The sequence below is a fragment of the Cnephaeus nilssonii genome, assembly GCF_951640355.1.
Source record: "Cnephaeus nilssonii genome assembly, chromosome: 6".
Classification (NCBI taxonomy): domain Eukaryota; kingdom Metazoa; phylum Chordata; class Mammalia; order Chiroptera; family Vespertilionidae; genus Cnephaeus; species Cnephaeus nilssonii.
In genome coordinates, this window is record NC_137077.1 from 100,624,767 (window position 1) to 100,639,790 (window position 15,024).

Consider the following 15,024-nt stretch of genomic DNA (forward strand, 5'->3'; position numbering starts at 1 on the left):
TTGTAAGGCACTGTGTTTGTGGTCATTTGTATAGCAGCCTCAGGAAACTAATGCACTCCCTCTGGCCAGTATCCCTTACTCAGTTATGTCCCCAGGCACGTAGGTGTTACAGTCCCTGTTTCCACCTAGCCCACCAGCAGATCTGACAGCTGGTCCAAAACTGGCAGAAATTCAAGTGCCATCTCACTGCTTACTTCTGCCTTTTATACCTCTTGATGGAGAACCTCAGCTGACCCCTCCTGTTCCTCAGCTTGGTGTCCCCTCACACCTCATCTTTCAGATCTCATCTCAACTACTTAAAAAAAAGTATAGAATTAAATGTAGAGATGGAAAGTCAATGAGAGTGAAGACTTAGTCCTTTTGTGTTAAATTTAGGTTTTATATCCATTGAAAATTTGTATGTGTATGGGTACACACACACACACACACACACACACACATATATATATATATACACATATTTCCCTTTAAGTCAATGTTGTGGGCGTATAAGTAACATATGATAAGTCTGTTTTAAGGTGCAGCTTATTGAATCTTGAAAATGTCTATACTTGTGTAGCCACCAGTACAGTTTCCTTATCTGTTTTGCAGTCACTCCTTCCTTAACCTGACTCCAGGCAATCCCTGACCTGTCTTCTATCAGTGTCACCTCCTGGGAGATTGTATGTTTGTCATCTTTAAGGGAATCTGGCATATTAAAACATCTGGCAAAATAGGTTTTTCACGTAAAATGTTTTCAGTAAAATGTGTAATTAATTTTAGACTTGTAGTTAAAATGCTTAAGAGCATATGAATGAGTTTATAAATGATATTGGAATATATACAAGAATTTGAAAGCTCCTATATTTATTTAAAACTTTGATTTATTAGAGTTTTTAAAGAGTTGTTACAAATATCAGAAGAAAATGTTTAAAATAAAAATTTTTTATTTAGAAATACTAAAGAATTAAATAAAGTATTAATAGGGAGGAAAACCTAAACTGAGAAGAGACCTAATCTCATCAGGTTAATTTCTTTAAAGACTGTTTGAATTGCATCCACAGTTCATATTCTAGGTGTTCTTGTATGAGAACGCTATGATGTAGCCATTTACAGATCAAAGAAAGCCAGGGAATATCTGAATATTCCGACTTGCTATTTTTACCTCTCTCTCTCTCTCTCTCTCTCTCTCTCTCTCTCTCTCTCTCTCTTAATTTAAGATATCCTTTTGTCAGTTTCATGGGGGAAAAGGAATAACTCAGCAAATAAAGTTTAAAAAGAGAGAGTGATTTTATAAGAGATTATTTCTAATTTAAAAAGTGGATTTGAGGATTTGGGTACTGTGAATGTAGTGATGTGTGAAAGTGACCTTAACTTTTACAGAGTGTGCAGTGCCAACTGGATAGCTGGGCTTCTAAATGCAGGGATGGAAGAACATAATTGCCTTATACATAACAAATTAAAAATATGTGTAAATATCGTAGGTATAGCATTTGGGTTTTATAATAAACTTAGGGATAAAAAATAATCTTTTACATTGAGAGGAAAATCGTTTCAGTGAAATTTCCAAATAATTAACAGGTTAGAAAAAATAATATCTGGAATCTGGCCCAAAGGGAGAGGCGATTTCTGTTTCTCTTGACATTTGGACGTTTACAATGATGGGTTGAACAGAGACTGACTTTCCCACTTCTCAGTGGGAGGGAGAAGGAGCCCCACTTCAGGGTCACGGATCCCTCAAAGATGAGCTTTGTAAGATGAGCTTTCATTTTTCACAAGAATTGAAATTAGAACATTCACCTGCAGAAATCCCATAGGCACTATTGCAGAATTTAATTTCTGTATAAATGACAGGTTTGTCAAGGAGGTGAATTTTACATCCTACCCAGGCTTTGAGTGGGCCAAGTAGACTGTGGTCAACTGAATGTGGCCTCTTTGTGACATATAGGAATAAAACCCTATTTTAAAAGGCAAAAACACAATTACAGGGCCACTCACTCCTCCAACCCCACTCGGTATCAAACTGTGGTCCAAAAAGTTGATCATCATTATTAACAGTCTCCAGGGTGGAACCTAAGAATCTGGACAAATTTCACACTCATTCAACGAGCTGCACTTTCCCTGCCTGATAACTGCTATTGCGTTTTCTCAACAGCCACAGCTTCACGGACACAGGGCGGTCGCACTGGGACTTCCTAGTGGCCGTTCTCAGCTGGGAGAACTCGGCTTCTCTGCCTGCAACCCGAGGCTCACCTGTGTGACGGCGCCCTTCTCTCCCAGGCACCACAGTGGCCGTACTTAGGCACCAGCCCTGGGAGAACTGAGACAACAGTCAATTAAACATTCTCCGGGGGGCTTACCTCCCTCTCCTTGTCCATCTGTCTGGGAAAGACTGCAGGACATGTGTCGGAAGTGAGCTTAGCTCAAGCTCGGGAGATGGTCAGCCCATACCACAGCCAGCTGAACACACTAATGAACTACCTGCTCACATTAATCATCGTCTTTTCATCACAAAAGAATCATCAGAAAATTAAAGGGATTCATAAAAACAAATGGATCAATTGACAGTGTTCTGCTGAATAAGAACTACAAGCGGTGGCCGTTGGAGGTGAAGAGTGTGATGAGGACCACACTCAGCACCACCACTGCTCTTCGGCTCAGACACTGGCTGAGACAGGACAGCGTGTGTGCAGGACAGGACATCCTGTCATCTTCTAGCCACACTCACCCACCAAGAGCCTTCCCTGTCACAGCAGCCACCCGGTGGATGACAAATCTGGCACTCGCACAAAATGACACATGCACTTACACAGGGAGTGAATGCACAGACTTTTATTTACACGTTAGAAAGCGACTGGGCTGCCCACAAAGAATGGTTAGGAAATATGAAGTTCATTTGCACTGTTAAAAAGGGGTAGTTTATTCATTCACCTGTATAAACAATTTTCCTGGCAGCAGCAGTTACTTTTAACCTCCCATTTTAGAACTTCGAGTATTTAAAGGCACTTAAGTTTTTCCCTGCTTTTATTTCATTTTATACCTTCTCATAGCAATGAACTGACTCATGAAGGCAAAGCATTTCTTTTAAAATGTGGGCTTCACATGCAATTTCAGAATCTCAAATGACACTACATAGGCTTGCTCTAAGTCTCCTTTTAGTGCAGTTTGGCAAATATCTGAAATGAACTTTAACTCTGAGTTAAAAGTACCAAACAGAGATAGGGCTAAGTGCAGCTGAGGCCTTCTGGGCTGCCCAGAGGCTCCGGAGAGCTCAGGACAGAAAACCCAACGGCCCCAAACTGAAGTGACTGCAGACACCTGCCTCTTTATCATCGCAGGACAGTCCGCCATAGAGACAGAAACACCTGAGAAGGTCTCCTGGCTCAGGGCTCCTGGGTACCATGAATATCTTTAAAGGGCATCAGCCACTTTGCCCCATCCCCCGTACAAAGCATTGTCGCCCTCCCCCCTCCACCTCCAGCAGTAAGGACAGCGAGCACTGACACAGGAACCTGACCTCTCGGGGGGTCTTCCCCCCACGCCAGTGCTCTCTGTCACTCTAGGCTCTCTAGCTGCTCAATTGAAGTGCACTTTGGTTTTGATGCTAGAAAAGTGGTCATCATAAAGCTATCTGGGAGACCACCACTAGATGGCCAAGTCATTGGGCCTTGCCTGACCGTCTGGGGTCTGTGGGGAGCAAAGGCGGCATGTGCATCTCCACAGCGGGGTCGCTGCCTGCTGCCGCTCATCAGGAGTCACTTCCATCCGCTCTCCCCCAGGACGCTGCTGTCCACATTCTCCAACACGACAGGTTCCTTGCTGCCTTCTCTGCCCTCCGGAGGGGTTTGCAGGCGGCTGCCTGGAGGGGCAAAGGAGGAAGATGTGGACACAGGGGAGACCTTCCTCACGGAACCTGCTGCCCAGGCTCCTGGTGGCCCAGTTCTGCTCTGTCATTATCAGGTGGTGGTTGCTATTGTGGAATTTGTCAGGGTGGCCCTTCTCTGTGTCTGGGAGAGGGCTGCCATGTTGAAGTCTGTTGCTGGTGGGGGGCCCTGGAATAATAATGACTGTTGCCCATCCCAGGGGAGAGACAGTGTGTGCAGTAGAAGGGCGCCCCAGAGTGCCGATGTCTGTGGCCTAGTGGGAGGGCAGGGGGAGCTCATCCCCAGAGAGTATGGCCCCCATCCTGGATTCAGCAGTGTCTGGGCCGTAGTGGTTGGTCATGCCCTGTTTCAGCTTCTTCCAGCCCAGGTGGTATATCTCTAGCACGTTGAGTAAGAGGGACAGGCAGGCGACGACCAGCATGAAGATGATGAAGACGGTCTTCTCTGTGGGCCTGGAGATGAAGCAGTCCACGATGTTGGGGCAGGGCCACTGGTCACAGTGGTAGAGTGGCTTCAGTTGAAAGCCATACAGATAGTACTGTCCAACAATGAATCCCACTTCAAACAGCATCTTAAAGATGATGTTGAATATGTAGGTCCGGAGCAGGGCCCCTGCAATTCGGACCTTCCCCTGGTCGTCCCGCACTAGGGGCTTATCCTTCTGGCCGTGGTCGCTCTCTCCCTTTGCCTGCTCTTCCTCCCTGCCTTTCTTCTTCTCTTCCATGCGCATGATGTGCAGCACGTGCCCCAGGTAGATGAGGGTGGGCGAGGACACGAAGATGATCTGCAGCACCCAGAAGCGGGTGTGGGAGATGGGGAAGGCTTTGTCGTAGCACACGTTCTCGCAGCCCGGCTGCTGCGTGTTGCAGGTGAAACCTGACTGCTCATCTCCCCACACCGACTCCACCCCAGCTCCCAGCAACAAAATTCGGAAGATGAACAGGACCGTCAGCCAGACCTTGCCAATGACTGTGGAGTGCTCCTGTGCAGTATCCAATAGTCTCCCCAGAAGGCTCCAGTCTCCCATTGCTCCGGACTGCCAGCCTGTAAGGGAACATGTTTGTTAATAAGCAGGTAGGACAGGTGAGCTCAAATCCAACCATCTGTTCTTGTACAGAGACGTTGGAATATAATGTCATTGTGTGGCTGCCCTCCTGCTTCCCAGTGTGGGCTGTCCTGCGGAGCTCTTCACACAATGTGTATGTGCATCTGTGTATAGTGTACTCATGTGTGTACATCTGTATGTGTGTGCATTGTGTACTTGTCTGTGTGTGTCATGACACGTGGGTTAAACCAAGGCCTACAGCACGAATATAGCATTGTAGTCACCCTACAAAAGCATGGATTAAATGAGACAAACACAGGTTACCTCAGTCACTTCAGAGATGAGGAAATTGAGCAAGAAAGACAAATGGCTTTCCTAAGGGACACGGACCTCTCCCAGCCTCCTAGCTCCACCCTGGGCTCTTCCAGGCCTGTCTCTGAGGCTTCCTGTGCAGATGGCCAGTTCCTAATCGCACCTGTCCTGCTCACGTGAGGTTAGAGCAATGTTCTCCCAAATTGTGCCGTGCTCATTCCACCTTCATACCTTCTGCCGTATTCATCTGTTACCTTCTCCATTTTTTACTTTCCTTGTGAATCTTCCTCTTTGCAAATGTTACATAAATGGTTCAGTCTCTGCACGTCCGTGGGCAGGAGCCTGTGTCTCTGACCGTAAAGTGTGGCCCATGGTCATAGGCAGTGAACTGCCTCTCGGGTAGAGGGAAGTGAGACCCATGGGCCCACTTTGTGAAGGTGACAGTGCTCCTTGGACGCCGGGGACCAAGCCTACAAGGTGTCCTCCATGTGGCCTCTGCTCAAACAGGTCAGATGCTCCAAACTGGAACCAAACACAGCACCACTGTTCCCATGACCAGTCTGTGCAGTAAGGAACATGGGCTAGGCTGTGAGTATACACACAAGAATAAAGAAAACTCTATCATGTTGAATCTTAAAATGCTTAACAATACTAATTTTTAGGAATTGGTTTGAAGGCAAATAAAGAAACAAAACTTTACTCCCCGTGATCTAAAAAAAATAGGCAAATGTCAGTCTTCTTTTTGAGTAAACTTCCAATGCTTTGTTTTGGTCATTTGAGCTCCATAGAGAAATCTTAGTCTTCATGTATCCTACCAGCCTCCTTGTCCCATATTATAACTGCCATCTGTTCTACTCTGCATGTTTTTAGACATTAACAAGTGTTCACTGAGAAACTTAATTATTGAACATGAAACAACCCACTCTCCAATGAAGGATGTCAGAAGTCAGGGAATTATTCTAGGTTACATCCTGCTTCTCCTCCAAGCTATCAATCCTGACTCCTACACAGACCCCACAGCATCCCACTGAGCTTGGAGGAATGCCATCAGCCCCAGACTGTCACAAGACCCCTAACTCTGCCCTTGGCCCTAGCCCCTCCCTCCACCCTGTTGGACATGTGCCTCTGGGACACAGGACAAGAGCCATGGCCAGTGTGCACCCCCCAGGAGGACCTGGTCCAGCACTCTGGGCACCAAACTTCCTGTGGGCCCTGAAACACGACCTTTATGCATTAGCACATGCTGTGTCTTCAACTTAAACATGGTCTCAATCTTGAGATCTATTTGTGGCGATGGGAAAACTCAGGAGAATATGGAGCTCTATAAGGGCAGAGAAGGTATAGCTGGGGAGGAGTGGAACTGGAACTGAGCTTAAGGAGACATGGCTTTGGATAGAAGGGAGAGTGAAGGGAGTACCTTTTAAGAACAGAGCGAGGTTCCTGTGTGGTGGGAATACGTGTGATCGTGTGACTGACACAGGGCGTTGGATTAGAAAGCAGTGAATTCAATGGCTGCTTGTGCACATGGAGCTAGGCTGGGGCCATGTTTGCATACAGTAGGCATTCAGTAAGCACTGGTGGTGCACATGAACCGAAGGACTAGAGAGCCATTAACCCACTCAGAGAGGGGAGAGAGATGCTGAAGTGTTGTTCAAGAAAGAAGGTGCCCACCTACAGCCCGCTGGGACTCAGGAAGGGTGTGGTGACCTTGGAGTGAGTGTTGAAGGCCAGGCTGGATGACAGGAGGGGCAAATGGAAAAGAGGAAGGACAGAGAAGAGAGACTTTCTGAAGACGAAAATAAAGCAGTGTGTAGTTTCTGAGCAGAGCCAGAGATGAGAGAGGTAGGAGTGAAAGAAGAGTCTTACATGCCTGAGCCTGGTGAGCGGGAAAGTTATGGGGGGATTCAAAGAGAAGGACGTGGGGGAGGAGTGCGAATTTGAGATTGGAAGGGGAGATGAGAACTTTGGTTCGGTGACTGTGTGGATGAAAAGCAGTGGTGGGAGATTTGAGTGAACGTGTCCAGCAGGAAGCTGGAGACCTGGGGTTAGAAGCAGCTGGGAAGAGGGTCTACACGGGTAGCTCCTCCTCTTCTGGGTGAGGGCCACAGTGCTAAGAACGGAGTTTAGGGACAGACGTCATGGACAATGCAGCACAAGAGGTGAAGAAGATCAGAACAGACTCATTGCCCTTGGTGCGTGTAACGGTGGCCAATGTGTGGTGGGTGCTTCGTGAAGGACACGTGATCTGACAAGGTGGGTGAGGGCCTAAGACAGAGCAGAGCTGGAGACCAGAGACCCTCCCCCGAGAGGGTGGCAGGAAGGGACCCCCCTCAGTGTTGTCTGATGGGTTCTGCCAGAGAGTCCATAGTCTTTAAGTTTTATTAGGTCTTGGACTTTGTGCCCTGAAAATTTGTTTTATCCTTTCATATTTTAGTTTCATTATTGTTTCTCCTAGTCATCTGGCAATGTTCTTTTAGAAAAGTCTAACCGTGGGAGGAAAATGGTCAGGTAGATCCTGCATATTTGTAAAGATCAGACACCACAGAGCCAGCAGATGCAAGGAAACCGGGAAGGGCTGGGAGGAAGGTCACCCAGGACCAGGAGAGTCTGACTCCCCTGCAGATGCCGTTCCGATCTCAGAAGGCTTATTTCTTTGAGAGCAGTCATCAAGAATGAGAACTGGAATGGCCCAGAATTGAGGAGACAGATGGAGGGCTTTGCAGAAAGTGACTAACAATGTCAACATTGTTCAGAGCCTTCCAGAAGAAGGAGCCCAGTGATCTCACAATAAGGAGGCCAAGGATGGACCTCAAGTGACCACTTAGTGGAAGGATAGGAACAAAACCAAAGTCTGGGCAAGGGATGAAAGAGGTAAATTCAATTTACTACTACTTCATATCTAAGATTGGTCTTAACTTTTTTTGTACTATTATTGGATTTTTATAGAAGTTAGAATCTCTAGAATGACTTAATAACATTTAGTACTACATTATACACAATATGTGTTACTAATTTATTAATGTGCAATACTGAATAAAATCCTCAAAATATGTATGTCCTATTTATTCTCTGCTAGCTGCATATTCAAGTAATGGTAACATCAAAAAACCTAATTTTTGTTTCAATACCTTGTATGTATGAGGCTTTGTAAAATGGCTATGATAAATAGATAATTAATTTTAAGTTTCCAATGTATAGTGTAAAAGTTATTTTAGTTAAGAAAATGAATATCACTTAAACTATAAGTAACATTCAAGGAATTCACATTCTCATTGGCAAACCATGAACTTTTGTTAAATGCCCTTATTCAAGACAGCTTTGAGCCGGTTAAACTTTGCTGGTTACCCTACGCCGCACTGTCTAGTAGTTATAGTAGTGAAGCTTCTGAGAATTACTGCACAGGAATACCTGTGCCCCTTTTATTAGATGTTCATCTCAACGTGAACTAAACAGTTGCACCCATGAAATATGGGCCAAATTAGCTGATGTTTACTTTGAACACACTGACCTTTGGGAAATGAATTCCCTTTTCCTCTCTAAACTTTTACTGTCTGTGTTGCAATATTTGTCATAGCACACGACGGTCTGCCAGTGAAGTGACACGCATATCGCAAGTCAACATCATTTTGACCTTTTGGGTCTGGGAGACCAATGCACAATTCATGTCTCGGCTGTTTGTATATAACTGTTTTTATTTTTTTCCTTTTTGTTGAATTTATTGGGGTGACACTGGATAACAAAATTATGCAGCTTTCAGGTTCCCGGTCCCACAACACATCGTCTGTGCACTGTATTGTGTGTCCACCACCCCAAGTCAAATTTCCACCCCGCCTAGGTCCTCCTCCACCTCACTTCCCTCCCTCTCTCCCCCAGAATCACCACACTGTTGTTGTCCAAGAGTTTTTACTCTTTTTCTTTCTTTTTTACTCAATGCTTCCACACCCCCACTCAGCCGCCCACACCCACTGCTGTCCGCCTACTTCTATCTATGAGTCTGTCTCTATTTTGCTTGTTAGTTCATTTTGTTCATAACATTATATTTGAGTAAAATAGATATGGCATATTTTGGTGATATCTTGACAAAATAAAAAGTGCGAACGCCACTAAAGCCCAGATGACAAATATTCGTGACCAGGAGCTCTGCATCCGAGGTGGACTTCTGTCCGCTAGAGCGGAGACGGCAAAGCAAGTGCTGGTGTGTCCCTGCCACTTGCTGGCAGGACAGGCCTAAAAGACAGGGTCCCGGTGGTCAAATAAGCCTCTCCCACTCTAGTGCTTAAGCGCACAGTAACCAGCATTTAGGTCGAGAATCAGGGCCTGGCACTTTTTAAACGTTCCTTAAAGGGGTTTAAGAGGCAACATTGTCCCTAACAAAGCAAAGAAGCTGTGCAGAGAGCTGGGTGCTGCTAGACCAGCCCCGGGTGTCCCTCCCGGTGGCCCTGTGTTCCCTAAGCCTCCAGGGTTTAAATCGTCACTGGAGCCCTCAGGCCTGAAGTTCTAGAGCAAGTCCTGCTCCCCCACCCACAGGGGAGACACCCCCATGAAATCATGAAATCATCCCCCACCACCAGCCTCCTGCCAATCCCCAGGAAATCTTTAGCCAGCAGGCAGCTCGGCTCTGCAGGGACGTCCAGCAGCACAGTAACCTCCGTTAGCCGAAAGGGCCCCAGAAAGTCCTGAGCCCCGCTCACCGGCCCTGCTACCGCTACAACTTCCCAAAGGCTCCCCCCAGAATTCCCAGAGGCCGGTTCCCATTCAACTGACCTTGGCCGGCCGCCCCTTCTGGGTTCCGCCCGCACCCTGCGCTTACCCGCTGCGCTGGCCCTCGGTCCTAGGTGCAGGGCTCCTGCCGCTCCGGACGGGAACGTTCTCTGCCTCTGCTGGAGCCTGCAGTGGCCAGGAAGGGCCAGGTTACACCAGGCCCACCGCCGGCCACACCCCGAGCCCACCCAGCCCCGCCTTGCGGATCCTCGCACCCTCCTCCTCCTGCAGCTGCACCCGCATCCCCACCAGCACCCGCATCCCTACCCCACCTCCACCTGCATTACTCCACCCCATTCTTGAGATCAGCCCCAGCCCGCTCAGGCTCCGGGGCGGGGCAGGGTGCCTTGGTGGCTGCTCTGCCCCGACAGACAGCGGAGGGGAGGCCTGGGGGCACGAACCAGCGTGCACAGCAGGAGTGGTCTGGCCGCGGGCGGCGGAGGCTGGCGACACAGTCGGGAGACTTTATTTATTTAATTTTATTTTATTTATTTTATTATTATTAATTGAAGTCCATAGTTTATTCATATTTTCTTAGTTTTTACCTATTGTCCTTTTTTATCTTTTTAATGTCTTTATTGATTAAGGTATTACATATGTGTCTTTATCTCCCCATTGTTCCCCTACCCTCCCCCCATACCCCGCTCATGCCCTCGCCTCACCCTCCCGGTGTCTGTGTCCATTGGGTAGGCTGACATGCATGCATCCAAGTCCTTTGGTCAGCCAGCCTGGCTCCCCTGGGGCACACGCACTGGGACCACAGTCAGAGAGGCCCTGTGTGTATAAGAACCTGTCCCGATGCGCTGGAGACCTGGCCCCGCTGAGGGCACAGGCAGGTCCTCGCGGTCACCCATTCCCGCTGGTCCTGGTGACCGGCAGGAGCACAGCCTACCCTGCTGGCCTCAGGGCAGAGGGTTAACGTCTGTCTGCTTTCCTGCTCGGAGATGACATCCCGCACTTCCCCGGGAACCTGTGACACAGGCCAGGATCAAGGAAGGACCTGCTTGGCTCTGCCGGCTCGCCTGGCTCAGCTGAGGCCCTCGGCATTGCTTCGCTCCCCGGGTCCAGCACGGGCCTGGCCCGCAGGGTCTCTCGTAGGTCTGAGGGGCCTGAACTTTGTTGGCCATTCTAAAAGCTGAAAATGAGCTCAGAGCTCCCTTCACGAGTGGTGATTTATGGCAGGAATGGGGCAGAACTGGAGTGCCTGGTTGCTTTAAAATCCCCATGGAGCGGTTTCCACGGGCTGCTTTCATCAGGGCTGAGATCTGTTCAGATTAGTCTGCCTGCCCTGGAGAGTTTACTGTCCAGCTGATCCCAGGAGAAAGAAAACCAAGCGCCCACAGGCACATCTGGAATCTCTTCTCTTGTGGAACTACATGGTGTGTGTGTGTGTGTGTGTGTGTGTGTGTGTGTGTGTGTGTGTGTGTGTACGCGCGCATAGAAGGTGGTAGTTTTGTAGACTCCGTGTGTGTTTGTTTTTAAATTGAGAAATATCACTGGAGAAGATCTTCAAATATTTTTTATTCCCTCTGAGAAGCATGAGTACTTTCTATTTATTTTTTTGATCACAAGAGAACAAAAGTTCATAATACTTGTAAGTCTCCTTACAACTACTATTGTTATTCCTGGGGTAATAAATGGAAATAGAATATTGCCATTATTTTAAACCTTTCGTTAAAAAGACTTGCATTGAAAAGTAAATACAGAAGTATATAAAGTCAAAAGTGCGAGTCCCATTTCTCAGCCCTGCTCGGAAGTATCAGCATGAAACCTCAGTGTATTTCCTTCCAGTCTTTTCTATGCCATTGAAATAGTTTCTACTGGGGGGTCTTCAGGAACACAAAGCTAAATCATGAAAGATGGCAGGCTTTTGCTAGGAAAAGACGGGAGACTAGTGGTGAGTTTGGCCTCTTCCGTTTCTTTGAGAAGCTGAGTAACCCATCCAGGGCTATATGCCACTTGGTCATGTGACTAGGTGACCAGTTTCTCAGACTTAAGGGCCAGAGTAGAACCAAGAATGATGGGGAGCTGCTCACTGCTGCCACCTGCTGCCTGCAAGGGTCACTGCAGGTGCTGCCTGCTCCCAGGTCCCTGGGGCTCCCTCAGGATGGCAGGGCCCAGCCAGCACCAGCCTCCTGCACCAGCCTCCTGCACCTGCACTGGCACACCCTCCCCCCAAAATAAACCTCACCGCTCCATTGCTCTGGAGTTTGTATTTCCAAATGTAGCTATCTAGCCATTGTTGCTTTGTTAGGGTAACCATGAAAATGGAAAATAAAAACACATAAACATACACTCTCATAAGTGGTATAATGAGCAATATTAGCAAACTGCTATAATCTCATGGTTACAGTGAGTGGCTTGTCACCAGATTCTTAGGTTTCTGTCACCTGGATTTTGGAATCTCACCATCTAGGCCTGTAAACGCCACTGTCCGATGATTTCTTGGTCATCACTCATCTGTGTGTGTGTGAAGGGAGATGACTTACTTTAAAAAGCATTTTAAATCATCTTCTCATATTAACACAACAACTCTTTAAAGATTCAGTGTTATTTAACTTTACTTCTCTTATATTGTTAATGTGAATGCACTTGAGAATGTACACTTGAAATTAGGTAATGTGATATATTTGGGGCTATGTATATTTTACCACAATATTTTAAAGTGAAACAAGTCTGGTCAAGTCATTGAGGGAAGTAGAACCAGAAAATCACTCTGCCTGGCACACAAGGTCTGTGTGGGTCCCACTTGAAGACAGGAAGTGGTGGCAGCTGGCAGTCGGCTTGTATATGAAGCACTTTTCAGCTGAGTGAGACCCCAGGGTCAGGAGGAGGCTGGTTGTTTGTTCTAGTAGCCAAGACTAGGAGGTGTATTTAGAGTCTGGGTTGGATAAAAGGATACTTAGATCTTCTGTCATTAACTATGTCATTAAGGATGCCACTGCCCAGACTGGTATAGTCCTTTAGGAAGACTGGGGAGGTTATTCTCAAGCAACAGCTTCAAAATATATTACCAACATCAATACTAATCTGCTCTTTGTAAGCTTCTACCCAGCACCTTTACCTCTGAGGATTCAGGTAAGTCTTACACAACGCTTTGAGTTTGCTGGAATTATTTCAGGTTCACAGATAAAGAAATTAAGTTCCGAGCAATTAAGTGACCTCCCCACAACTTATAATAAAAACCAACATTGCATAACTTTGTAAGTATTCAGGCTAATTTAAAAAGATATCGGTATGAGACAGCACTTGGCAGAGTAGCTGGCACAGAGGCGACCTCGGTAGAGTCCATTGTCCTTTCTCCAGCACATCCTGTCATCTTTATGAGGCTATTTAAATGGGAGTGATCTTCTCCAACATCACAGATGGGCAAACTAGGCTTCAAAGACCCAAAGGGCTTGTCTGAAGTAACACAACTAACAAGTGGCCACATTCGGGTTGGAACGACCTTGATCCTATTGTGACTTTGAAATGCATAATTCAGTTTGAATATATACCCAAGAGAGCTTTCATGTAACTTCTTAATTATTATTTTTCAATTAAAATGTTTAATGTTGACACTATTGCAGATGTTCCTCATTTTCTCCCTCTTTGCCCATCTCCATCCACTCCTGCATCTTCCTCTCTTGGTCTTCACCACACTATAGTCCGTGTCCATGGGGTGTGCATATATGTTCTTTGGCTAATCCCTTCACCTTCTTTATCAAGTCACCGCCACCTCCCTCCCCTCTGGTACCTGCCAGTCTGTTCCATGTTTCCATGCTTATGGTTCCATCCATGCATCAGTTTATTTTGTTCATTAGATTCCACATATTAGTGAGATCATATGGGATGGACCTGGAGAGTATTATGTCACCTGGTTAATTATTTTAAACTTCCCTAGTCTTTCAACAGCTAATACACAATGTAAGTACATTCTCTGTTTTGGAAAGACTGTAGGACCAGTGACTTTAACTAGAGCTCGTTTGAGAGAGAAGTATTTTCCAAAAACCTCCCCGGTGCAGGGTCAGTCAAAACTACATGTGTTTGAACACGAAATACTTATGCCAACACACACAGAAGGAAGATGACTAGCATGGCACAGGCGCTCACCTCCTGCTGCCTGGAGGAGGCAGCCATGGGGACAGAGAAGACAGGGGACGGGTCCTGTGTTCTGAGCTCTAAAAAGAAGGGGCTAAGCTGTGCTCCTTAAATCCCCCTGGCGCCTGGGCTGTGCCCTAATTTCTGATCTCAGGCTGGTGATTCACCACGTGGACTGGAGGCCTTAATTAATGGAGATCCTGGGTGTTGTAGGAAGTGGTGGTGACTCTGCGGGCATTTTTCCTTGGCCTGAGTCAGTCCAAATCACAGCCAATTCGGGGTAGGACAGGCTTGTAAAAGGGCGTGGGGCCTCGTCCTCAACCACTATTGAAGAAGCAGACGAGTCCTCAGTGAAGAAGAAATGACGTGTTGGTGCCTTGAACTCGGCGTAGGCGTGATTGGGGAAGCTAAGGTGACGGTGCCGGGCCCTGAGCAGATGGCAGGCATAAGACGCTCCAGTCCCTGCTGACGTAGACCGGCCACTAGGCCCTGACTTGCAGGCTGGACAAGACAACCAGGGTCCAGGCCACGTGGAGCTCAGTCAGAAACAGGCCTGGCCAGAGGCCATGAGACGCCCTGGGGAACCGGAACCTCTTGTCACCCACGTTTTGGCTGTGGCCTCAGGAGGCAGCAGGACACCCCAGGGCCCACGGCTAAGGAGTCAGAGAATGTGAGATGCAGGCGTCTCCACCCCTAAGTTCTGGAAAAAGGTTTCCCTTTTCTGTTCTGCTGCTCAAACCCCTACTGAGCATTATCAGGTGCCAATTCTCCATGAAATGCCCGAGACCAAGGTGACGAAGACAACGGTGCTGCTGGGAAAAGCTACATTCAGATAAAAAGTGAGACAGCAACTATAATGCAGCAGAATACACTCCACCTGGGCCTCAGCCCTGCACTCGTATTCTCACGAGAGTGCTCCCAGCTAAGTGGGATTTCAAGGTGCTCCTCCTCCTTCCTTCCCAC

At 47.3% G+C, this 15,024-nt stretch overlaps 1 protein-coding gene across 1 annotated transcript; it reads right to left on the reverse strand.

Moving 5' to 3' along the window:
* Window positions 1-2,796: 2,796 nt before the first annotated feature.
* Window positions 2,797-10,700, reverse strand: LOC307100874 (gap junction alpha-3 protein-like). Its single transcript, XM_079773502.1, has 3 exons — window positions 10,644-10,700; window positions 10,031-10,107; window positions 2,797-4,907 (listed from the first exon to the last, which is right to left on the reverse strand). Exons 1-3 carry the CDS (start codon window positions 10,685-10,687, stop codon window positions 4,117-4,119), a joined length of 912 nt encoding a protein of 303 aa, XP_079629628.1. The 5' UTR covers window positions 10,688-10,700; the 3' UTR covers window positions 2,797-4,116.
* Between the last annotated feature and the right edge of the window lie 4,324 nt (window positions 10,701-15,024).